At 50.3% G+C, this 26397-nt stretch overlaps 1 protein-coding gene and 1 long non-coding RNA gene across 3 annotated transcripts; both read left to right on the top strand.

Moving 5' to 3' along the window:
• The first annotated feature begins 7283 nt into the window (after positions 1 to 7283).
• Positions 7284 to 8703, top strand: LOC308144274. Of its 2 annotated transcripts, none has more exons than XR_013937048.1 (3): positions 7284 to 7931; positions 8336 to 8428; positions 8534 to 8703. It is a non-coding gene; the product is annotated as an uncharacterized lncRNA (long non-coding RNA). The 2 variants fall into 2 exon arrangements; XR_013937049.1 differs by having other exon boundaries at positions 8336 to 8433.
• A 1686-nt stretch (positions 8704 to 10389) lies between these two features.
• On the top strand, positions 10390 to 25370 carry LOC308149185 (SWI/SNF-related matrix-associated actin-dependent regulator of chromatin subfamily E member 1-like; the record flags this gene model as incomplete). The annotated part of the gene is made up of 10 exons (XM_080520855.1): positions 10390 to 10396; positions 11691 to 11734; positions 13450 to 13554; positions 15038 to 15118; positions 15418 to 15549; positions 15750 to 15921; positions 21676 to 21848; positions 21927 to 22028; positions 22320 to 22575; positions 24124 to 25370. 10 exons carry the CDS (start codon positions 10390 to 10392, stop codon positions 24315 to 24317), a joined length of 1266 nt encoding a protein of 421 aa, XP_080376981.1. The 3' UTR covers positions 24318 to 25370.
• Between the last annotated feature and the right edge of the window lie 1027 nt (positions 25371 to 26397).

The following is a 26397-nucleotide window of genomic DNA, read 5'->3' as shown; positions in this document are numbered from 1 at the left end:
CTAGAAGCTACTGACGCTAGCAGCAGGAGGAGCGGGGCCATAGACCTATAGAACTAGAAGCTACTGACGCTAGCAGCAGGAGGAGCAGGACCATAGACCTATAGAACTAGAAGCTACTGACGCTAGCAGCAGGAGGAGCGGGGCCATAGACCTATAGAACTAGAAGCTACTGACGCTAGCAGCAGGAGGAGCAGGGCCATAGACCTATAGAACTAGAAGCTACTGACGCTAGCAGCAGGAGGAGCGGGGCCATAGACCTATAGAACTAGAAGCTACTGATGCTAGCAGCAGGAGGAACGGGGCCATAGACCTATAGAACTAGTAGCTACTGGCGCTAGCAGCAGGAGGAGCAGGGCCATAGACCTATAGAACTAGAGTTATATAGAGGTTTATGGAGATGAGTCTACTCCTAAAGTTCTATGTGCTCTGTCTTCTTCTGCGTTTTTGGTGTGTTTGGTGAGTCACAGTGCCCCTACAGGCCTGGCCTGTGTACTACATGCCTGGAAAGAACGATTGTTTATACCTTTGATAAACAGATCAAACTGGACTTTATCGGTCCACCCTGGTCTCCTTCCCTCTCTGACATACGACCAGTGAGTTTCATCACTGGTGACTCCAGAAGAGACTGGTAAAGTGTCCCTTTGGCAGTTTGTACCCGACCTGAGGTCACAGGGAAAAGGTCACCAGAGAAGGTCATCAGGTCATTTCGGCAGCTGGCGACAGCCCTGAGTACAGAGGAGTAGAGTTCTGTTTCTTCCTGTTGGCCTCCATGTGTTTCTGTGTGGGCGGCGTCACCATTTCAAGAATAACACAAGAGAACAAAGCGCGAGCCGTGACATGGGAACCCTTTAAAATCACCCGTCATGCTTTAAAAACAACGCCGGCCGTCCAAAAGCTCGACAAAGTACCAAACAAAAGTCGACTAATTGATAAAATGACAAAAACTCAGAGAGTTTCAGATTTCAGGAAATGTGTCAATCAGGTTCCTTTGAAACGGCGTGCGGTGTTGCTGAGTCAGCGTCCACGCTGCCGGAGCAAACTAAACACTCCCGGCAGTTTCATCTCATGGCAGAGGAATTGGTCAGTTTACTGGAAACGGCTGCGTGTCGCCACGTTTTGATTCCCAGTGGAAAACGGAGCCAAAGGTAGTTTTCGTCAGAACGACAGATAAGGTGTCGGCGGACGATTGCTGCTGCAGCTTGAATGTTCTGGAAGGCAGACAAACTGGAAACGTTCCCAAAGACGCCGATTACAGAAAACAAAGACGCCGGGTGAACTGAGAGTCTTTAATCTTTAAGATTCGTCGACTAATGTAGTGTTACGAAGCGCATTCCTGCACTTTGTGGAAAATGCTTTTGGCTTTCATTGTATAAACGACATAAATAGTGTGTTTAAGCTGCAGTTGCTTGATCTCTAACTTTGCTGTGCTGAAATGTAATGTATCGTAATCTCGTTGTTTATTTCTCCTGGAGAACTCGGCCTTCCTGCTGCACAGGACCTGCTGACGGTGTGAAGCCTCGTCTCGGGATTCTTGTCCAGAGGTGGGTCGTTCTGCTTGACCACCGACGCGATCGAAGGACCGGGAGAGCTTCCCATCGCGTAAATGATTGTTGGAAATGTTTAACTGACGAGAATGTGCAGATTGTACAACAATGAAAACACTTTCGTGTGGCTGGTGTTTTAGTATCAGAGGCAGAAGAGAAACATCTGGATTAAAATAAGATTATTTCGCCGTCACCACACACAAATGGTTTTAGTCAGAAGGTAACACCAGATTTTAATCTTATCTATTAATTAAAGGTGGTTTAAGTGATGGTTTTTAGTAAAAAGCTTCACGTGTGCGATGAGTAAACACAGACCAATTCACCACAAACACGTTTCCACATGCACCGATTGCTTTGAACTGTTCTTGGAAGTTTTTTGGAGTGCGATGGAAATGCGGGCCGACAATAATACACCTACGTGTCTACAATGTAAATTTCCCCAAACCACGAGGTGGCGCCATGGCTGCGAATGTACATCAGCATACAGACGTGTTCAGGGCGGCACTGCAGTGACACACGTGAAGTTCCAGGCAGGTGGAGCAGAGTGACATCACTTCCTGTTTCATGACGCACCAGCAGGTGTTCATTGGAGCGCCGTGGCCACGCCCCTTTGTGTTCTGGCTAATGTTTTGGTAACCTTTTTATAAGGACGGCCTGTTGCAAACACTGGCCAGATTACATTACGTTAGATTAGATTAGATCAGATTACATTATATTACATTAGATTGGACCTGACGCAAACGCTGCCATACCGCTGACGTACTCCCCTTTGTGATGCCGTGGAACCGCCGACAGAACCTTTCAAACTTTATGCACCCGGGCCAGAAACGGAGGAGTTTTGAAGGAATCCCAGAGCAGCGGATCGTCTTCCCAGCGGTGACTTCCAGGACACGATATTGGAGGAACCACAGAGAATCGTCTTTCAGCGTGAGAGAGAACGCCGCGGTGGAACGGAGCCCGGATCATGACCGGGGACTTTCCTCCGGGTTACCTTTAATTTTCATGACAGGACGGTTACCCAACCATGCAGTCACACCTAATTACACTTTCAAAAAACTGCCAGATAAAACAACGACGGGCTTTTTTGTTTGACTCCAGAGAGGAACAATCTGCGTAAGAAGAACATTCTCTGGAAGAGCGTCGAGGAAACGGAGAGAACACGAGAAGACGGAGCCGAGGTTCAGTCAGTGGGAACGCCGGCATGATTGCTGCTCTGAACTCCAGGCTGATCTCAGCGGAGTACTTTGAGGTCAAGTACAGTCCCTTGGCCGTTTTGGGATGTTTACGATGAGGACTTCAACCAATCCTGAAGTATCTCTGACAATGTTGGTTTTGCCGACCCAGTAAAGGGAAGTGAGGGAACCAGTATCGTCTGGAAGTCGACAAACAAGAACTTTTCTCATTCGTCCTCCCTCCAAAGAAGTACGAGATTCAGACTTTCCCCATTCAGAAGATCAATGAAGCCTGTTTTCAATAAACTCAACTCCAAAAAAATAGATAAAACTAGAATTTCAACTTGATGCTTTTCACAGAATGTGTTGCTGATGAGTGGAAACAGATGGAACACGAACCTGTTCAGTCAGTTTTGCTTCTTAGAAGTTGATACAAAAACATCTTGATGTCATCATAAACTTAAAGTGAACTTTCAGAGTGCAGTAGTGAGCCACAACATTATGACCCCCTGGAGGCGTGCTGTGGTATCCAGTCGGGCCAATATCAGGATATATTGATCAGTTCACCTCGATAACGATACCTGGGCGATGACAACTCCATTGCACACACAAAAAAAAGTTTATCCACGAGATGTAGCAGTTATATTGATGGAATGACTCCACCTGGACCTGTTTATTTTCACTTTAAAGGATGGTAAAACTCCACCCCGTCTCCTCACCAATCATTGATACAGTTCAAGTCCTTTTCCATTGTTACCAATGGAACAATGGAACCTGTGTTTATTGGGGTGAAAGGAATCATTTGAATTTCTTTTGAAAACGGTGTTTCTTGGAGCACTTCAGATGCCCGTGGTCCTAATGTTTTGGCTGAGCGTTACCAGGACACTGTGTTTCCCTGTCAGACAGCAGGTTAACGACGATGCTCGGCGGCCGCCTTGCTGGAAGGATACATGATGGTAATGTGACTGCAGCAGCATCTAAAAATACCTCGTCCGTCCAGCAGCAGAGCAAACTTTCCAGTCGGCTTAGTTCCACTGCCTGGGTCTATTTTTTAGAGCTCTGCAGGCTTAAGAAGCCGCTGTGATTCTGCGACACGAGAGCAGCCCTCATTGATTGAAACCAGCTCTGCCCCTGGGCGCCACAGCTGTGCCTGGGAGGCCCGGACAGCGTCGGCGTTAAGCCTCCACATGAGGCATGTGACCCCCAGCCTACCTCCACACGGACCGGGCTGGATCCTGCCTGGACCTGGTGTGGAGTCCGGTTCAATGAGAGGGTGGGGCGGTGACGGAGCACACCTGGGGATGAGATCACAACATTGTCTGAATGCATATCCAGCAGAATGCAGGTCAGGCAGAAACTAAATAAGCCCTCAAGTGTGCAGCAAGAACAGAAAGAAGCAGGGCCGCAAGGAACACAATCAATTAAGAAATCCACTAGAGGGGCTATTCAGGCTGAATGGACAGAGATGTCGGCTAAATCCTGCAGGCTTTGGCTTGTTTGCTCTAGGGAACACATTATTACAACCACTGACCTGGCGTCTCTCAGACAATGTGGACAAGAATGCCAAGTATTTCTCTTGTAACAACAAAGGGAACAGTGAATGGGGCAACCTTGATTTTCACAAAAAGGTTACGGCCGGTGAAGCGACTCTGATGCACCTCATGGTACGGTGACATAATATATCATTCCACCTTTCTTTTTATTCACACAGAGAAAAACAAATTGTCTCTGTTGATATTAGAGGATCCATCCATTCATCCCTTATCCTGCCCGGGACCCGGCCCGTCCACTCACACCCTCAGAGGTCCACATGTTTCCCACTTATTCCCGTAAAGAGCATCGTCTGGCTTCCCGGTCGCGCCTCGTGCTGCAATACTGGAACTGGAGAAAATTATTCCGCCAGGCTGGATTTGCGTGGAAGGCAGGAAGTTGAACAGAGAAATACACAATCGGTCACATTCAAAGTCACAAAAGTAAACGGTTTTACTAAAATCTCTGGGGGAAAGGGGCGGGGCTTCCTGCCAATATATCTTTTTACTTTAGAAAATGACAAAGATAGTGTGACATCTCTGCTGTTGTGTTCTTGTTGCAATGGTTATGGTTTATTGATTATGGTTGCTAGTGGTCATATCAGAGCAATGCGTTACTCGCATCACTGCAATTTAGAGAGACCAAACAAAGACACAAGCATTGGATTGCAGGAGGAAAACAAGGATGCACCGACACCAGTACTGGCATCATTTCCAAGAAACTGGTACTCATCCTGTAAAGAAGTGATATTCGTGTTTCATGGAGGGAATATTGAAAATTGCGAAGGCATTAACAACGTGTTGGTCTTGAACGAAGCTGCGCTTTGACGTTGTTGCTGTTTGGAGGGGCAGTAGTGTGATTACAGTGTGTTGGAGAGGAGCAACTTGCATTTAATCAGCTTCAGTACCCTGTTCGATGATTATAACTATTAAGCTGCAGTTCAGAAGCCTTGAGCCTCCGTCGTCCAGGACTCAGCTTCAATCTCTCCTTGTGAACTGCAGCGTCCAGTTCCAGCTGAATCTCCTCCTCCTCCTGTCACTGAGAGGAGCGCCTGCACCCCGTGGAAAGACTGCGATGTTGTGGTGAGCAAAATGTCGTATGGAAACAATAACAGGAGGGTTTACGGCTTACGGATTTAAATATTTAAATATTGCGGGCCAGTCGAGAGTGATCATCGTCACTACCAATCAGCAGATGACTGATGGGGAAGCTGTGGCTCAGTCTGATGGTACGGTTGTGAGTTTGATTCCCAGCTGCTCCTGTCCATATGGTCTGAAAGGAACTGGAAGCGAAGCACCTCCTCATATTGCAGTGTAGAAGATGGATGGGTGACATGAGTGGACAAAACAAGTCTCCTTTTATCGTTTTCTCCATTTCCAACACCGCTTTATCCAATTTATTGTCAGAGAGCTGATGTGATCCCATTAATTAATTCCAAAAGCAGGTTTTCAGACAATATGCACAGAGAGTGGTATAGTCACAAACCACGTTAAGAGCAATTTTGGAATGTAACGTGAAAGTAATATAAAAAGCTGAAATGATGGTTGAATTGACTCAATATCCTGACATAACCGGAGGAGGGAACATCTGGACGAGAATCAACAGTGTGAGATCAACGTGTTGAATGCGGAGGATTCAGGGCTGCACGGGATGGCTGAGATGTTCGGGGCTCAGTAGTGAGGTTTGACTGAGCAGAGAGAGAGCTGAACATCTCTGCAGCATCTGGAGGCAGAAACAGCAGAGCCGAGATGTCCTTCTGTGAATCCATCCAGATGTGCAGATGTGTGGCTGGATGAGAGAGCTGCTGCTGCTTCCTTCACACTGCAGCATCCAGGCTCACAGCTGTACTGGGGAGCGGGTGGTGGTGGTGGTGGGGGGGTGATTTGTGCAGGAGTCGGGTTCACAGCTGTACTGGGGAGCGGGTGGGGGGAAGATCGTGGAAGATCGTGCAGGAATCGGACGACTCGACCGTCGCAGTGCTCGATGGAGGCTCTGCTGTCCGTCTGAGCTGCTGGTTCGTCTCCCTGCCGCAGTGCAGCCCGTGCCCGGACTCGCTGCGGGTCCCAGGGTGAGTTTTCTTGCTGCACCTCACTTTGAGATATAGGATGAATACATTATACACTCCGTCGGCTCGAATGTCTGCAGACGTTGGACTTGACGCTGCGCGGCTAATAATAGCCGTCAATCAGCCGGACGATTATCGGCTGTTTTGGCACAAAACGCTCGAGTGAGCCGAAGCTAACGTCCGAGGAACTCAGTGGGTTTGTTCACAATTAGGATTTATTGACGATAGCCGCTCAAGCCGAACTCTCATGAATGCGTGCTAACGTTAGCCCGTCGATGCTGAACATGTAGCGCATTTAAATGTCATAAAGCACCGGGTTGTTAGCTAGCCTCAGCTAGCTTTAGCTGCTGTTAGCTGCTTCAGCCTAGCTTTAGCCTGCTTTACCCAGTGTTAGCCAGTGTTAGCCAGCATTAGCCAGTGTTAGCCAGCCTCAGCCAGTGTTAGCCAGCCTCAGCCAGTGTTAGCCAGCTGTAGCCAGTGTTAGCCAGCTTTAGCCAGTGTTAGCCAGCCTCAGCCAGTGTTAGCCAGCTGTAGCCAGTGTTAACTAGCATTAGAGAGGATTAGCCAGTGGTACCCAGCTGTAGCCAGTGTTAGCCAGTGTTAACTAGCGTTAGAGAGGGTTAACCAGGGTTTGCCAGCTGTCGCCAGCTTTAGCCAGGGTTAGCCAGCTTTAACCAGGGTTAGCCAACTGTCGCCAGCTGTAGCCAGGGTTAGCCAGTTGGCCTGTCCGCTCCCTCACAACCTCCCTGAACCCTTATTTCTACCTCAGTTTCTTTGTGATTTGCATGTTTTCCCAGCGTGTTCATTGTGTCTTCATTGTGTGTTCATTGTGTGTTCACAGTAGGCCTGGGACGATAATAAATCAATTAGTTGCACGATAAAGAAAATGAACCCAATATGTTGCCATATTAAGACGAGGAAAACAAACATGCATGCAGCGTGTTTGTTTTCCTCGCCTCTCGCCGACAAAAGGGCTGGATGACAAAAGGCTTCAATCTGATGGGCCTCAGCACCCGGAGAGGCTTCAATCTGATGGGCCTCAGCACCCGGAGAGGCTTCACTCGTAGGCCTTTTCCAGCAAGCGGTTAGAAGGGCCCGTTTGGAACCAGGGCCGGACTTGGCACCAGTTCTTTCTGTTTCCACCGCCAAAGCCCCGGCCTACTGGGACCTAAACGGGTTCTCTCCCGCGACCTGCGAGGCCGAAGAGACGCTGAACCGACAGACGACGGTCGACCAGCTCAAGACGTGGAGTGAGGAGGCAGCAGTGGCGCGACGAAGAGACGCGGGTCTTCCTGGTCCTCTGGTCCTGTGGTCCTGTGGTCCTCTGGTCCTGTGGTCCTCTGGTCCTGTGGTCCTCTGGTCCTCTGGTCCTGTGGTCCTCTGGTCCTCTGGTCCTCTGGTCCTCGCTGCAGGCCCAACTGGAGGGAGCTGCTGAGACCAAACCAGAGTCACACGACATAAAGCCGGACAGAGATCACCGGCGGCAAGTCGGCCCAAGAGAAACCTGCTCTTTTTTTTTTTTTTTTGGCTCCTCAACTCGGTTGGCGAATTGGTTCAGAGGGGCGCTGAACTGGAGGTCCAGGCTGGACCAGGCTGCTGCTCAGACCACCACCGATCCCCGTGAGTTTTATTCCCCAAACACTCCCCGTTCGCCTGCTGTGAATTCCTGACGTCCATGTTTATGACCGTTGTGTCGCGAGCAGCGACTGGCGCTAGCCAGTTAGCCGATGCGAAGCTAGCAAACCGAAAACATCGTGGCGATTAGAGCAGCAGTATTTTCATTCATTCACATTACTGAACTATCTAGTGGTCGTGGCGTTTGCCTGCGCGGGTCAAGAGGTTATTTTACGTTTTGGATGTTCAAACAAAGAAAAGAACTGATTCAAATGACGGAATGAAGACGGTAAAAAGCACTTGACGCTCTTATAGTTTTAGTTCTTTGTGATTCTTTGTGAAGCTTTTATTTATTTTTTTATTTTTAAAGGCAGATGTGATCCACAACTTTTGTTTTCCATGTTATTTAGCATTGTGGGACGACGAGGGACGACTGTTGAGGCCATGGCCCCGCCCCCCCGCCATGGCCCCGCCCCCCCCTCCCTGCTCATCCGCCACATCAAGTGAGGTGCATCCTAACATAGCGGTGCCCGTTTACTGTCAGTGAACTGTGTTTATGAAGATGAAATATACTTACTGATACTTATTTTTGTGTGTTTTTGATGCAGACAGAAGGAAGCGAGGTTCCTGTGCGACGGATCAGTCTGAGGACAGGCTGAACATCTGGCTGACGCCGCGGTGCAGAACATCTGGTGGCCGGGCCGTAAAGCCAAGGCCCTATTCTGAGTTTTTTTTTTTTGGGGGGGGGGGTCACCCATGGTACTGCTGGCCAAAATATAAGAACATTTGTTGTGTTCAAAATAAATGTTTGTTTTGAAAAAGAGATGAATGTTGTGTCTGTGGTCTACAGAGACTTCCAGTATTCGACGCATACTTCTCTGCATTCAATCAAAAAGACGGGTAAGAATTACAAATAATACTTAATGTAAAAATAATTAAATTAAAAATATTTTAAAATGACTCATTCGGGAGTTTATAATCCTCGGCGGACAATAAAAGTAAAACTCGTCACATCTGTTAAAGTAAAATATACTTTTTAAATACTACTAAAAGGGATATATGTATTTTATGTCAAGTCCATTTTTGATATGGTCGTATCAGATAAGATTCTTTATTCTATAGCGACAAAAGAACGTATATTTTCAATTTCATCATTTAAATAATCTCATACCAAAGTCGGTATTATTTCCTTCGCCAGTGGAAGTTGGGGTGAAGGTTGTGGTTTCGTCCGTGTGTTTGTTACCAACTTTTCACCAAAACGGTTTTCCCCGAAGTGAGAGAGCCACGGGGTCAAAGGTCAAGGTCTCGGTCATGGAAAAGTCCCAAATGTCTTTTTCATCACAACACGGTCGCTTTCAATCTGAGTGACGTCAAACCAACGTCGAAACGTTCACTTCTCAATCCCCCATCTGCCACGTGATGCAACGACGTCTTTACCCTGGTTAGCGGTTGGGGGTCAAAGGTCAGAAGGGGGCGGGGGGGGGGTCACACAGAAATGGTCAAACTTGTGCACATTTGAGTCAAACAGTGAAAACATGAAGCTTTTCCAACGACCGAGACAAATAATGGCACAGATAGCGAAGGTACAGTCTGACAGTGCCTCTTCTGGTAGAGTGAAGTATTTATGTATTTATTTAATGTATTAGGGCCAACGTGTGCAAAGCAATTAATAAAAGAGTGGAAACCCATACTATACATCAACTTCACTATATATATATATATATATATATATATATATATATATATATATAGTGAAGGGGTGGGACTCACTGTTTGACTGGTTAACTCTCTTTCACTGTCGATTTTGGTATTTTAATGTGAGGAAAATAAAATGAAAATTGCTTTTCCCAAACAGTTTAATTTAGTTCCTTTGACTGATTCTTGTCCAACCTCTCATGTCATTTCTCCGTTTCTCCTCTGCTGAAAGGAGATGCAGACGTATAAAGTCACAACAAACAATCTGCTCCTCCATTGTTGTTGTTGTTGTTGTTGTTGTGTGGATTTGGGTCTGGGGGGGGGGGGCGACGTGTTCTTCTTCCTTCACCGGCAGTCTGGACGACTTAAGGCGCGTTGCTGCCTCTCAGCTTCTCCACATAAAAGCTCTGAGCTTCGTATGCAGTGGCGTTTTCAAGTCTGTCACTCGACTCTGACGAAGGAAAAACAACTGCTTCTCTGGAGGATTTGACCTGAAACGTAACTGTCAGTAGCTCCTGGAGGGAAAGCCCTCTCTGGAAACATCCAGCAGAATGTTATCGTCACAGGCCTGGTCCACTGTGGGTTCAGTGTGATCAGTGTGTGTTCAGTGTGTTCATGGTGTGTTCATGGTGTGTTCAGTGTGTTCATGGTGTGTTCAGTGTGTTCATGGTGTGTTCAGTGTGTTCAGTGTTGGTTGCGTCTCTCAATAAAAGGTGTTTGTTGCAGATCAGATGTCTGGACCAGAGTGAAGCTGCTTCTCAAGGCTACAATGTCGAGTAAGTTTGAACCTGCTAGTTGGACACCTTAACGACCCGCTCTAGTTTAAACCTGCGAGTTGGACAGGTTAACGACTTGCTCTAGTTTGAACCTGCTAGTTGGACAGGTTAACGACTTGCTCTAGTTTAAACCTGCTAGTTGGACACCTTAACGACCCGCTCTAGTTTGAACCTGCTAGTTGGACAGGTTAACGACCCGCTCTAGTTTAAACCGGCTAGTTGGACACCTTAACGACCCGCTCTAGTTTAAACCTGCTAGTTGGACATGTTAACGACTTGCTCTAGTTTGAACCTGCTAGTTGGACACCTTAACGACCCGCTCTAGTTTGAACCTGCTAGTTGGACAGGTTAACGACTTGCTCTAGTTTGAACCTGCTAGTTGGACAGGTTAACGACTTGCTCTAGTTTAAACCTGCTAGTTGGACATGTTAACGACTTGCTCTAGTTTGAACCTGGTAGTTGGACACCTTAACGACCCGCTCTAGTTTAAACCTGCTAGTTGGACAGGTTAACGACCCGCTCTAGTTTAAACCTGCTAGTTGGACATGTTAACGACTTGCTCTAGTTTGAACCTGCTAGTTAGACATGTTAATGACCCACTCTAGTTTGAACCTGCTAGTTAGACATGTTAACGACCCGCTCTAGTTTGAACCTGCTAGTTGGACACCTTAACGACCCGCTCTAGTTTGAACCTGCTAGTTGGACAGGTTAACGACCCGCTCTAGTTTGAACCTGCTAGTTGGACAGGTTAACGACCCGCTCTAGTTTGAACCTGCTAGTTGGACAGGTTAACGACCCGCTCTAGTTTGAACCTGCTAGTTGGACAGGTTAACGACCCGCTCTAGTTTGAACCTGCTAGTTAGACATGTTAACGACCCGCTCTAGTTTGAACCTGCTAGTTGGACATGTTAACGACCTGCTCTAGTTTGAACCTGCTAGTTGGACAGGTTAACGACCCGCTCTAGTTTGAACCTGCTAGTTGGACAGGTTAACGACCCGCTCTAGTTTGAACCTGCTAGTTGGACAGGTTAACGACCCGCTCTAGTTTGAACCTGCTAGTTAGACATGTTAACGACCCGCTCTAGTTTGAACCTGCTAGTTGGACATGTTAACGACCTGCTCTAGTTTGAACCTGCTAGTTGGACATGTTAACGACCTGCTCTAGTTTGAACCTGCTAGTTGGACAGGTTAACGACCCGCTCTAGTTTGACCTGGTAATTTTTCATTATTCTCACACTGATGACTTGGATTTTCTCCTCTGACGCTGAACTTCTACGTTTCTCTTTCACTACAGAGAGACCATCGTACGCTCCTCCACCTCCCCCCGCCCCCACCACAGTAAGTACCCCCCACCACAGTAAGTCCCCCCCACCACTGTAATTCCCCCCCACCACTGTGAGCACCCCCACCACAGTAAGTCCCCCCCACCACAGTAAGTCCCCTACCACAGTAAGTCCCCCCACCACTGTGTGTCCCCCCACCACAGTAAGTCCCCCCCACCACTGTGAGTCCCCCCACCACTGTGAGCACCCCCACCACAGTAAGCCCCCCCACCACAGTAAGTCCCCCCATCACAGTAAGTCCCCCCCAGAACTGTGAGTACCCACACCACAGTAAGTCCCCCCCACCACTGTCAGTACCCCCCACCACAGTAAGTCCCCCCCAGCACTGTGAGTACCCCCACCACAGTAAGTCCCCCCCACCAATGTGAGTCCCCCCACCACAGTAAATCCCCCCCACCACAGTAAGTCCCCCCCCACCACTGTAAGTACCCCCCACCACTGTGAGGCCCCCCACCACAGTAAGTACCCCCCACCACAGTAAATCCCCCCCACCACTGTAAATTCCCCCACCACAGTAAGTACCCCCCACCACAGTAAGTCCCCCCCACCACTGTGAGGCCCCCCACCACAGTAAGTGCCCCCCACCACAGTAAGTCCCCCCCACCACTGTGAGTCCCCCCACCACAGAAAGTCCCCCCACCACAGTAAGTCCCCCCATCACAGTAAGTCCCCCCCAGAACTGTGAGTACCCACACCACAGTAAGTCCCCCCCACCACTGTCAGTACCCCCCACCACAGTAAGTCCCCCCCAGCACTGTGAGTACCCCCACCACAGTAAGTCCCCCCCACCAATGTGAGTCCCCCCACCACAGTAAATCCCCCCCACCACAGTAAGTCCCCCCCACCACTGTAAGTACCCCCCACCACTGTGAGGCCCCCCACCACAGTAAGTACCCCCCACCACAGTAAGTCCCCCCCACCACTGTGAGGCCCCCCACCACAGTAAGTACCCCCCACCACAGTAAGTCCCCCCCACCACTGTGAGTCCCCCCACCACAGAAAGTCCCCCCACCACAGTAAGTCCCCCCATCACAGTAAGTCCCCCCCAGAACTGTGAGTACCCACACCACAGTAAGTCCCCCCCAGCACTGTGAGTACCCCCACCACAGTAAGTCCCCCCCACCAATGTGAGTCCCCCCACCACAGTAAATCCCCCCCACCACAGTAAGTCCCCCCCACCACTGTAAGTACCCCCCACCACTGTGAGGCCCCCCACCACAGTAAGTACCCCCCACCACGGTAAATCCCCCCCACCACTGTAAATTCCCCCACCACAGTAAGTACCCCCCACCACAGTAAGTCCCCCCCACCACTGTGAGGCCCCCCACCACAGTAAGTACCCCCCACCACAGTAAGTCCCCCCCACCACTGTGTGTCCCCCACCACAGAAAGTCCCCCCACCACTGTGAGTACCCCCACCACAGTAAGGAACCCCCCCACCACCACCATGAGTGTATTTATTAAAAGCCCAGCTTCCCTGCTCTTCTGTCCCTCCTGCTCCGTCCAGCCCAGATGTTGTCTTGACTCTAGTTTTCTACAGTCCAGATGTTCTGTGTTCTCGGGGTTCTTTCCTCTCAAAGCTCCAGCATGAGTGCAACTTTCTTTTTTCTCTTTTCTTTTTTTTTTTTTTGGTTGCATTTCCTTGCCACCTTTCCTTCCTTGGTTTCTTCCTCCCTTCCTTATTCGTCTCTCCCGTCCTTTTCCCCCCAGCAACTGCCCAACACCCCGGGGTTTGTGGGCTACAACCCCTACAGCCATCTGGCCTACAACAACTACCGCCTGGGGGGGAGCCAGAGCAGCAACAGTCGGGTGACGGTACGTCGCCGAGCGCAGCTGGCGCCGAGCCAGGCGGCTCCTCATGTGTCCACCATGTGTTCAGTGTGTGAGCCGTGGTATTAATCATAATTGATGCACTGGCGCCTCGTCCTTTTAAGGTGGGAACGGCAAACTTGTCCCACTCGTGACCAACGGATTACTGATGTCATGGGATTTTTGCCATGTAGAAAACAATCACGTGTTCACTTAATGGGCTCAATTATTAGCTTTGATGAAACGTGGCGGCCATTTCTGAAACACATATCAAATGTGTAGCGTTAAAACATAATGGCTTAATTGTCCTTGTCAGAGCCTCCGTGACTTTTATTTTCTTTGCGGCCTGTTGCTGCGGCTCTAGAATACATATTGATCGGGATTTTCAGCTGCTGTTGTTGTTTTGTTTTGTTTGTTTATTTGCGGACTTATTTTTACTGTGATTATTGAGGTTTTTGCTTTCGAAAAGAAATAATGCTAATAAAATAATAAAATAAGCCAATAATATACGTTCAAAATTAGTTGTAATTTGCTGTTGAAAATCTTGGAATAAAATTTATATAAAAATAAATAAATAATAATAATAATGCACAAACGCAGCTCCGACTGCTGTTTCCCCCTGGTCTCATCCTCACAACAGACTGAATCTAACTGCTGGTCCAATCAGGTAGCAGCTGGCAGAACGCTGTTTCCATGGTTACTGAGCGTGACGGGAGTTTCTCATCTTTTGCCCCACGGCACCACGCGCCGACATATTTCAGTTTTTTTTTTTTTTTTTTTTCATGTTGCGCCATTAAAAGCGCCTCCGGACGAGGCGTTCACTGAACACGGTATTTCTGAGTTGTTGTGACGTCGTCGGACCAAACGTTCAGGAATCGTTAACGTGGCTCCGGCCGCCGCTCTTGGTGTTTTCCCGTTTGGACTCGTTTCCGCTCCTGACAGATAAAGAGCAGCTGATGGTGGAGTCACGGTGGTCCGCCGCCCAGACCGCCCCCCCTACCCCCCCCTCCCCCGCTCCGCCCCACAACCTCAAACCTGCAACCCACAATGCAGCTTCAACTGTAAAACAATCGCTGACCCACATTTACACAAGAGTACAAAGTCAAACGTTTGCGCAACATTTTTTAAATCCCGCTGCAGCGAAGACGAGCCTTTTTTTTTGGTCCCAGATCACGAAACACACACCAGAAAAAGGATTCTTTTTTTTTTTTCTTTTTTGGTTCTTTTTATTATCGGAGAATAAGTGGAAGAAGGAGGGTATTTTCTTTTGAAAAACCCACGTGGTTTTATATTTCTTCTCTGTTAATCGCCAGATTGTTACGTCGCGGTCATTATAAAGTGTTTCCAAATGTACTGACCTAATGGGATAATAAATCATCACGATACACACACACTTATACACACACACACACACACACACACACACACACACACACACACACACACACACACGCATGCCTCCAGTGATGATTGTTCTGTTTTTTTCCAGAACTCTTCTGGAATCAATATCCCGAAGCCGCCCAAACCGCCGGACAAGCCGCTGATGCCTTACATGAGATACAGCCGAAAGGTCAGTCCCCCACGGTCGCCTTGCTTCTTCCCCGCGTCGCGCTTTTGCCCCCCCGCCGGAGGCCGGGGCTGCCGTGGATGTTCCAGGTAGTGTCCGATGTGGTGGTTGTGTGTGGAGCGGCAGTGACGCGTCGGGCCGGCCGGCCGGCCGGTCGGTCGGTACAGCTCCGACCGGGGATTTACCCGCCTGGAGTTTGGAGCTCATAAAGCACACGGCCTCCTCTGGTTCGTGACCTCTCTGCAAAGAGACAAGCACCCCTCCAGCCCAACCCCACACCCATGTCTGGTTCTCATCACCAGGTTTGGGATCAAGTAAAAGCCTCCAATCCTGATCTGAAGCTTTGGGAAATTGGGAAGATAATCGGTGGCATGTGGAGGGACCTCACTGATGAGGAGAAACAGGATTATTTGAATGACTACGAAGCAGAGAAGGTTGGTTGTTTTACAAAGGGTGTTCATGGTTTTTCCTCTGTGACGGGTGACCAGTAGCTGTGTCCCCCCCCCAAGTACTGTGGGTCCGTCCACTCATCATCCTTCCTGTCCAACATCATTAACAGTCCTGTGTGTTGCTGGAGTGGACAGAAACTAGGGTCCCGTGTCCTCGTCACCCCCTCTCGTCTTCTCCACCGTAGATAGAGTATAACGAGAGCATGAAGGTGTATCACAACTCTCCGGCCTACCTGGCCTACGTCACCGCCAAGAGCCGGGCCGAGGCGGCCCTGGAGGAGGAGAGTCGCCAGAGGCAGTCCAGACTGGACAAGGGCGAGCCCTACATGAGCATCCAGCCGGCGGAGGATCCGGACGGTAAGGCCTCGCACGCCGTTCCTGTGGCGTCTCCCACCGGGGGGGGGCGCTGTGTGAGTGTGTGTGTGTGTGTGTGTGTGTGTGTGTGTGTGTGTGTGTGTGTGTGTGAGAGAGAGAGAGCTGGACACTAACACAACGATGTGTGGAACACACAACCTGGTTTCTGGCCCGTCGTCCACACCAGGAACCTGGTTCACCTGAACCAGGTGTCGTCCACACGAGGCGGTTTTAGAAGCGTGAAAACAGGTTTTTTTGAACACGGGTCCCAGAGTGGGGAAATTCTAAAACCCTGGCTTGTGCAGCAGGAGGAGCGGGGCCATAGACCTATAGAACTAGAAGCTACTGACGGTAGCAGCAGGAGGAGCAGGGCCATAGACCTATAGAACTAGAAGCTACTGACGCTAGCAGCAGGAGGAGCGGGGCCATAGACCTATAGAACTAGAAGCTACTGACGCTAGCAGCAGGAGGAGCAGGGCCATAGACCTATAGAACTAGAAGCTACTGACGCTAGCAGCAGGAGGAGCGGGGCCATAGACCTATAGAACTAGAAGCTACTGACGCTAGCAGCAGGAGGAGCAGGGCCATAGACCTATAGAACTAGAAGCTACTGACGCTAGCAGCAGGAGGAGCAGGGCCATAGACCTATAGAACTAGAAGCTACTGATGCTAGCAGCAGGAGGAGCAGGGCCATAGACCTATAGAACTAGAAGCTACTGATGCTAGCAGCAGGAGGAGCAGGGCCATAGACCTATAGAACTAGAAGCTACTGACGCTAGCAGCAGGAGGAGCAGGGCCATAGACCTATAGAACTAGAAGCTACTGACGCTAGCAGCAGGAGGAGCAGGGCCATAGACCTATAGAACTAGAGTATATACAGGTTTATGAGCAGGAATCTACTTCTAACTTTCTATGTGCTCTGTCTTCTGTGGTTTTGGTGTGTTTGGTGAGTCACAGCACCCCTCGAGGCCTGGCAGGTGAACTGCAGCCTCGTGTTGAGTCGAGTTCATGGTGACGTGTTGACGGCGGTTTAATTTGAGAAGTCAGGGGAGAAGAAAGATTTTTTTTCGCCGTGTCGATGCACCCTGACTGTGTCGTCCAGGGTTTGGCTTCACTTCAACACTTAGAGGAATCAAAGATCAGACGGGGGTCTGCAGTCTGGGGGGGCCGCGTGGAGAAAAGGTTGAGCCGTTGTTTAAGAGAGCCGCTACAGAGCTGTAATTATCGGCGAGCGACCACACGCACTCCCCGCTATCTCCTCGGCCTCCTCGCCACAGTTTCGGTACTTCTGCCTCTGAAAAGCAACTTCCCTCCTCGAGCTGCAAGACTTTTGCCTCTTGCTCTGCGCAGTGTTTGCTTTTCGTAGGTGTTCTTGGCACGGGCTCGGCCCTAATTGCAAAAAAATTTACATTCTTTCCCGTTTGTTTTAGAGACTGACGCAAGCACACACGCGTTGGACACGGAGGCCAGAAGACGTTTTGAGTTCCACCCTGTTCGAGGAAATGATGCTCGTCTGCGGTCTGGCTGCGTCGCAGGCCAACGTGTGGGCGTGCAGGAAAGCTCACAGATAAAACAGTTGCTATTTAGGAAACACCCCAGACCATAAACAAGGCCGACCCGGCATCCCCGCGGGTTTTGTTTGTCCGCCGACTGCACGTACGGTCACGGTTGATCAGGTTCAGCTCCGGGGCGGCGGCGCGCCGAGAGCTCGAGCTCTATTAATGAAAAAGCTCCGCCGAGCCGCCGCCACACAACCGTTCGCATTGTTTGTTCTTTATTAGCATCCAAAACAGCTCAGCGGACCGAAAGTCAAGCGGAGAAGATGGAAATACCGCGGCGGTGACTTTTCGACGGCAGGAGCCAAACAGTGAAACCAAAACCGCTGTGTTTGTTGAAAGCACGTCTCAACATTTAGTCTCGACACGAGACGGCAGAAATATCTCAGTAATCAGCTTGTTAGCATTGAGAAAACTCTGTCACAGGATCTCCAGACCAGGTTTACTCCCTGGAGTGTTTCCTGTGGTGTCCGTGGAGCTTTGAGAGCTGGACGGTTCGTCAAGCTGCACAGCAGCAGCAGGTTCGTGTGTTCAAGTGGAAAAAGGGTAAAGATTCTCAGGGACATTGAGGGAATAAACTAGAAGCCCTCTGGTGGGTTCAGGAAAGAGGAATAGGAACATTTAGTGTCCGTGTTCAGGTGAAAGTGTTGACGATCCAGAACCTTCTGTGAGCTCGTTCCTCTGCTTTTAGCTCAAACTTTCGCTCACAAGTTTCTCTCTCTGGACTCTTTCTGATGCAAAAGTTATCGTACGAGAGCGACACGTCTTTTAACGAGCTCCACCACCGACGTCCTGGAACCTGGGCTCTTCTGGTCCTCTTTGACCCAGACCAGGAACCTGGATTCTTCTGGTCCTCTTTGACCCAGACCAGGAACCTGGACTCTTCTGGTCCTCTTTGACCTAGACCAGGAACCTGGACTCTTCTGATTCTGATTCTGATTCTGATTCTGATTCTGATTCTGATTCTGATTCTGATTCTGATTCTGATGATTCTGATTCTGGTCCCCTTTGACCCAGACCAGGAACCTGGATTCTTCTGGTCCTCTTTGACCCAGACCAGGAACCTGAACTCTTCTGATCCTGATTCTGATTCTGATTCTGATTCTGATTCTGATTCTGGTCCCCTTTGACCCAGACCAGGAACCTGGACTCTTCTGGTCCTCTTTGACCCAGACAAGGAACCTGAACTCTTCTGATTCTGATTCTGATTCTGATTCTGATTCTGATTCCGATGATTCTGATTCTGATTCTGGTCCCCTTTGACCCAGACCAGGAACCTGAACTCTTCTGGTCCTCTTTGACCCAGACCAGGAACCTGGACTCTTCTGATACTGATTCTGATTCTGATTGATTCTGATTCTGATTCTGATGATTCTGATTCTGGTCCCCTTTGACCCAGACCAGGAACCTGGACTCTTCTGGTCCTCTTTGACCCAGACCAGGAACCTGGATTCTTCTGGTCCTCTTTGACCCAGACCAGGAACCTGAACTCTTCTGATCCTGATTCTGATTCTGATTCTGATTCTGATTCTGATTCTGATTCTGATTCTGATTCTGGTCCCCTTTGACCCAGACCAGGAACCTGGACTCTTCTGGTCCTCTTTGACCCAGACCAGGAACCTGAACTCTTCCGATTCTGATTCTGATTCTGATTCTGATTCTGATGATTCTGATTCTGGTCCCCTTTGACCCAGACCAGGAACCTGTATTCTTCTGGTCCTCTTTGACCCAGACCAGGAACCTGTATTCTTCTGGTCCTCTTTGACCCAGACCAGGAACCTGTATTCTTCTGGTCCTCTTTGACCCAGACCAGGGACATGTACTCTTCTGGTCCTCTTTGACCCAGACCAGGAACCTGTATTCTTCTGGTCCTCTTTGACCCAGACCAGGGACCTGTACTCTTCTGGTCCTCTTTGACCCAGACCAGGGACCTGGGCTCTTCTGGTCCTCTTTGACCCAGACCAGGGACCTGTACTCTTCTGGTCCTCTTTGACCCAGACCAGGGACCTGTACTCTTCTGGTCCTCTTTGACCCAGACCAGGGACCTGGGCTCTTCTGGTCCTCTTTGACCCAGACCAGGGACCTGTACTCTTCTGGTCCTCTTTGACCCAGACCAGGGACCTGTACTCTTCTGGTCCTCTTTGACCCAGACCAGGGACCTGGACTCTTCTGGTCCTCTTTGACCCAGACCAGGAACCTGTATTCTTCTGGTCCTCTTTGACCCAGACCAGGGACCTGTACTCTTCTGGTCCTCTTTGACCCAGACCAGGGACCTAGACTCTTCTGGTCCTCTTCGATCCAGACCAGGGATCCTACCGAACGCAGCCCTGAACTTGATCCCACCATAGTCATGAATCATAGTTTCCATTGCCTTGATTTACAGGGTTGTGTGTACCGCTGCCCTGCCATGGCAGTGTAAAGGTCCTGACTGTATACATTCTCCCCCGAGAAAACACAAACACACCGTGAGGATAATCCGCAGCAAGGCGCCGTGCATAATTCCAAGGCAGGCCTGTAGGTTGGTTCATCGGCAACAATAAAGATAATGAGAATATGAAAGAGTGAATGCATCTGGAGCTGATTCTCCGTCACCGCAGTGGAAAAAGTAACGAGCCTGTTTACTGTCGCCGGGCGCCGTATTTGGACTGTACCTTCCTGCGCCCTGGGGCAAGGCGCGGGTGAAGGGCCTCGCAGGGAGCGCGGAGGCTGAAGCCTTACGTTTCCTTATCGGAACAATGAATGAGCCCATCTTGAACGGTGGTGTGAACAAGGTGTGAAATAACAACGGTCGAACGTCTGGACTGGGTTCAGGTCAGACATCTGGACGCGATAGCCCCGCCTCCCTCTCCGTGATGTCACTGAACAGTAACAACATGGCGGACGACCGAGCTGCAGGAGCGACTGATGCTTGTCACTTTACTGAGGACAGATGTTTGATTTCCCGAACACGAGGATGTTGAAATCCTCTGTCTCGTCCTTGTTTCTGTCGCGGGGTTACGGCGCCACCTGTACCCTGGTATGGGTTCTACAGTGTCGTGAGTTGTGGGGGACAAAAGAGGGTTTTCTGCTGCGGTGGTCCTGAGATACAAAATAAAAGTCTTGGGCACTTCCTATGGGGGCTCAGTTTGTAGCAGGTTGCAGGTTTGATTCCCATCTCTACTTGTCCATATGTTGAAGTGTCCTTGAGCAAGACACTGAACCCCAAGAGCTCTAAGAGGGTCCTCAAAACAAGGTAAACACCATGTTTGTGTATTCGGCTCATTTAATCAACATTCATGCATCTAGATCAGGGGTCGGCAACCCGCGGCTCCGGGGCCTCATGTGGCTCTTTGGTCCCTCCACTGTGGCTCCTTGAGCCTCCGTCCCTCTGCATTTCATCCTGGAGGGACGTAAGGAGGCAAGGCCACCCACAGAGGGACGTAAGGAGGCAAGGCCACCCAGAGCGCAGTGCCGCTACAAAGAGTGGTAAAATGTAGGGTCGTGAACGACGCAGCGACGTGACGTCATTACAACAATAAAGGATGAAGAACGTAGAATCGCGGCTGCAGGTCATGACAGCGGCTCAACTGGTGTCTGAAGCTGGGAGCTTCCTGTACCTTTCACAGTAAAAGCCGACAGTTCCAGGAGGTTCATTACAGACTTGTTGAGAGTGACGGAACATTCTAGTGAATCACACAACAACTACAGGACATTAAAGACACACCATCACACTCATGGTTCTAACAATCCACATCTCACACATTTATCTTCCATTTTAATAATGTGTAGCGATAAAGGAGCTGAGAGCTGCAATGCATTATGGGAGTTTCTGTTTGTCGTGTTTTAAATGTAATTATTGGGGGCTATGTTAGGTTTGTAGTGTTTTTGTTGCTTAGTTCATGTAGTTTAGTTTATCAGTTGTAAGTTGTCAACCAGCAGTGAAGAAGGTTTTGTGTGTCGTGTCGTCCTGGTGTGGTCTTCCTGTGGGACTGTCAAAATAAAATGCCTGCAGCTCTCTGGGTGTTGTGTTCAGTGGGAAACGGGACCAAATGGCTCTTTGAGCATTAAAGGTTGCCGACGCCTGGACTAGATGTTTTCATATTGAATGCATTGACTCTCACAGCTGTTGTGAATGAGTGGTCCTGGATCTGGTCCTGGATCTGGTCCTGGTCCTGGGGGGGCCACGGACTCATCAGACTCGCGCTCTATTTCCCGTCTTCAGATTACGACGACGGCTTCTCCATCAAGCACTCGGCGGCGGCTCGTTTCCAGCGCAACCACCGGCTGATCAGCGAGATCCTGAGCGAGAGCGTGGTGCCGGACGTCCGGTCCGTGGTCACCACCGCCCGCATGCAGGTGCTGAAGCGCCAGGTCCAGTCCCTGATGGTCCACCAGGTAAACACGCCGCGGCGCCGCGCCCCGCCCCCGCCGGCGGAGTCGTAACCCCGGTGCCCCGCCTGTCTCGTCCCGCAGAGGAAGCTGGAGGCGGAGCTGCTCCAGATCGAAGACCGTCACCAGGACAAGAAGAGGAAATTCATCGAGGCCACCGAGTCCTTCACTAACGAGCTGAAGAGGGTACGCCGTCTCGCACGTCGCGTCTGGTCATTGTTTACTTGCACGCGAGCTGAGTTCCACATTACCCCCCCCCGCCCACCACCACCGCCCCTCCCCCTCCACCCTCCCCACACACCCAGCTAACGCGGTCCACATGTTCTGGAAGTCACAGCTGCCATCCGTTACCGTCTGGAGCTCCATAATAAGTGCTGCTCTGCACTACAGTGCACTGTGCAGTGCTCTCCACAGGGGGCGCCCTTCACCCTGTAACCCACCTGTGTGTGTTTGTGTGTGTGTGTGTGTGTGTTTCAGCTGTGCTGCATGAAGGTGGAAGTGGACATGGAGAAGATCTCGGCGGAGATCGCCGCCGCCGAGGAGGCGGCCCGCAAACGCATGGCGGAGCGCGAGAAGGAGGCGGGGGAGCGGGGGTCCCGGGAGGCCCCCGCCTGCGTCCTCGCGGAGGAGGACAAACACGTCTGCGCCACACACGGCGGCAAGGCGCAGCCGAACAGCGACGGGGGCGGCAAGGACGCCGACGAGACGGAGAGCGGCGGCGCAGAGGCGCCAGGTGAGCCTCGCTCACCTTGAAGGCTCAAAGACATGAGAGGAGGAAGAGTCGAAGCTGTCGAACTCGCAGGCCACGCCCCCTCGTGGCAGGCCACGCCCCCTTGTTGCATCCACACATCTGCAAACCGAAGTTCTAACTTTGCAGCTGAGCAGCTTCAGATGTTTTCAGAAATACATTTATCTCGACTGTTTCAGTGATGAAAGAGAACATTTGAGTCCGAACCGCCACAAATGCTAAGAGTAGCGAGGCTACATGCTAATGACGTTGGTCATTAGCGAGAACGCAGCAGGAGCTGATGGACGTTATGAAACGAACGAGTCGGTCTCAGAGCTGCCGTCTCATCGTCCTACTCGCCCAGCGCAATGCTAGCTTTAGCATTAGCTATTGACGGCTACCTTCGCCGCTGCAGCGCCGCCGGCTCGTGCTCACACCCCCCGCTGAGGTTTTACAGCTTCTTTGTTTACCCAGTTAATCCTTGAGGAGGCGTCTGGCTGGACTCTGCCAGCCGTCAGGAGCCGACAGGCTGTAAAACTAATAGGCTTGAGTTTTATTGGCTTCAGTCAATGGATTCAGCCTCTAGTTGAGTCTTTAACCCTTTAACTGCTCCTCCTTGACGTGACGTGTCCCGTGACGCTCTGCGACGCCGAGGAAAATCGACGAGCGACTAGAAAGCAGAGAAAAAGAGCTTGATGTCCAAATAATGCAAATGAAAAGACTGAGCAGCGTCTCGCTTTTCAAATACAAGACTCATAAACAAGGTTGACGTCCAGATATCAAAGTCCTCGACTCTCTGGAGTACGGCTCACAGTGTTTGGCTGCTCATGCTCCCGAAATTAAAGGAGTCAAGTTATTCAGCGTCTCAACTCCTGGTCGGTCCAGAAACTCCTTGATCCTCCTCCATTAGAATATCAGATCCCAGGAGCTGCATTCAGAATCTGCTGTGTCTGTGTGAGCTGGATTGGCTCCGCCCACACACACGCCCATCTATGGGAAGATGGAGAAAGTACTTCCTCTCGTGGTGCCATGTGCCAGAGCAGAGATGCCTGATTGTGGGAGGAGTCAAAGGGGGAGGAGCCTACCTTGATTGTGATTGGCTGAACCCCCCCGATGACATCATATAGGGTTTGATTTCTGATTGGCTAGTTGGAGCAACACACTTTTTAAAACCTGGAACAGGGAGAGAGAGAGAGAGGAGAGACTTTCTACACTTTTAGAAAGTGAATTATTTTGCACAATATGAACCCTTTAAAAAGGGACTCGTGTATCTGAATGTCCAGTAAATGTCACCACTAGATGTCACCACTAGATGTCACCACTAGATGTCTCCACTAGATGTCACCACTAGATGTCACCACTAGATGTCACCACTAGATGTCTCCATAGGACCACAGAACGTTGCTGCAGTACAGAAAAACTTCAGCCACTTCTGGATTCGAGGAAAAATACTAATTTACCACTGAGATGAAGTACTCACGGTGGGGTGGTGATAGTACCTGATTACTATGCTGTAACTAGCTAAACGTCCACATTCTCTCCTGTTCGATGCAGCGAAGCCGAAAGCGCCGGAGGAGCTGGAAGCCCCCCGAGGCGGCGAGGAGGACAAGGACAGCGTCCCGGAAGGCGCCATGGAGGAGGGAACCAGCGACAGCAACACCGGCTCAGAAACCACCTCGGCTCAGACGGAGGACGCCGCGGCGAGCGAGCCGTCGGACGGGACGGGCCGGGCGAGGGCGGCGCACTGAGGCTCCGCCCCCCCACCCCCCACCCCCCATCCTCCCCCCCCGTACTGCACAGCATCATCTCAGTTTGATCAGACGGCGTCGTGTCCAACGAGGGGACGTTCAAACTCAGACGTCGTCTCTGAAAACTAATCTGCACTTGAAGCCGACAGAACAACCGTCCTGCGTGAATCTATTTAAAATCAATGATCCTGCCTAAAATCAATTATCTTGATTAAAATCAATGATCCTGGTCAAAATTAGTGATCCTGGTTCAAATTAAGACCGGGACCAGGACCAGGACCAGGACCCCTGGTCGAGGAGAACCATCTCCAGCACTGGCAGACTGGCTACAACCATCAGCCACAACATTAAGACCACCGGCAGGGTCAAACTCAGTGCGCCGCAGCGCCTCCTGTCCACCACCAGGGGGCAGCAGCACAAAGCGGGGCGCTTCAGCACTTGGACCAGCAGTGATGGAAGGAGGCGGTCTGGCGTGTCTTACCTGGGGGAACACCTGCCGCCGAGGTGCATTGTGGGCTCTGGGCGTCGGAGCCGTTGGTTCTCCTCCCTGGTTGTTGCTGCTGAGCACACTTTCGTGAAGCGGTATTCACTGGCGGCCTTGTCGGCGGCACAACAGCACAACTCGTCAACGCCGTAGAATTTTTCCAAGTCTCAATCGAATTGAGCGTCTGAGCCTCCGACATGTGAAGACCCTCAACTTCCTGCCGCCAAACAGGTTGGTCCTAATATTTTGGCTGATGGGTCCTTTGTAGGAAAAAAAAGAAAAAAAGAAGAAGAAGAAAAAAGAACAAAAACTGAATCTGCCGCCTGAAACCAACTTCGCTCAGTGTTATGATGAACTTTGTCCGTCGTATCGTCGTGTCTTTGTTGCTTTTATGGTTCTTTTTGCATGTCGAGACCTTTTGACCCGAGGAGGTGAGCCGCCCGGTGACCTTTTGACCTTTTGACCCGAGGAGGCGTCATGTGAGCCGCCCGGTGACCTTTGTTTACTTGGTATCAGTATTACAGTGACAGTATTGTCTCAGGAGTTTGTAGTCATTGGTAGTAGTTCTTTTTGTTATTTATTATCAGCTTTTTTATCCTCGGTACGGAACGGTTCTACCCGGCCCGGTTCTGCCCGGCCCGGCCCGGCCCGGTACCCACCGGATCCCGCCCACATCGCTCCAGTACTGCGTTCTCATGTTTGCTGGCTGTCAATCAAATCAAAGCGGCACTCGGAGAAGTTTGTCACCGTCAGTGTAGAACGTCTCAATGTTCCGTACGTGTGCAGTGTTGCCAGGTTCTGCTTAAACATGGATTTTCATGTTGTCGTTACAAAAAAAATTAATAAAAATAAGACGCCGCTGGAAGAAACATGTGAACATGCAAGTCTTAAAAAAAGAATTTTCTTTTTTCATATTTATACCAATAAACTTTTCTACCCTGAAAAAAAAATAAAAATAAAAAGTGTCTCAGTTCAGTTTGTTTCAGGAGTTTTCCGCAATGGCGCCCCCTGCAGTTCAACCAGGGCAACTGACTGTCTGTAGGCCTGGACTCTCCCAGCATGCATTGTTCCTCAATACTAGCTGTTGTTTAGTACAGTGGACTCAGGAGTCGTCCTGTACAGGAGATTCCAGAGCTGCAGGAGGTTCTAGAGCTGCAGGAGGTTTTTAGAGTTGAAGGAGGTTCCAGAGCTGCAGAGGTTCTAGAGCTGTAGGAGGTTCTAGAGCTGCCGGAGGTTCCAGAGCTGCAGGAGGTTCTAGAGTTGCAGGAGGTTCTACAGCTGCAGGAGGTTCTAGAGCTGCAGGATGTTCTAGAGCTGCAGGAGGTTCCAGAGCTGCAGGAGGTTTTTAGAGTTGAAGGAGGTTCCAGAGCTGCAGAGGTTCTAGAGCTGTAGGAGGTTCTAGAGCTGCCGGAGGTTCCAGAGCTGCAGGAGGTTCTAGAGTTGCAGGAGGTTCTACAGCTGCAGGAGGTTCTAGAGCTGCAGGATGTTCTAGAGCTGCAGGAGGTTCCAGAGCTGCAGGAGGTTCCAGAGCTGCAGGAGGTTCAAGAGTTGCAGGGGGTTCTAGAGCTGCAGGAGGTTCCAGAGCTGCAGGAGGTT

Source organism: Blennius ocellaris (assembly GCF_963422515.1).
Source record: "Blennius ocellaris genome assembly, chromosome: 3".
Classification (NCBI taxonomy): domain Eukaryota; kingdom Metazoa; phylum Chordata; class Actinopteri; order Blenniiformes; family Blenniidae; genus Blennius; species Blennius ocellaris.
Note: the sequence above shows the minus strand (reverse complement) of the source record. Positions and strands in the feature narration are given on the sequence as shown.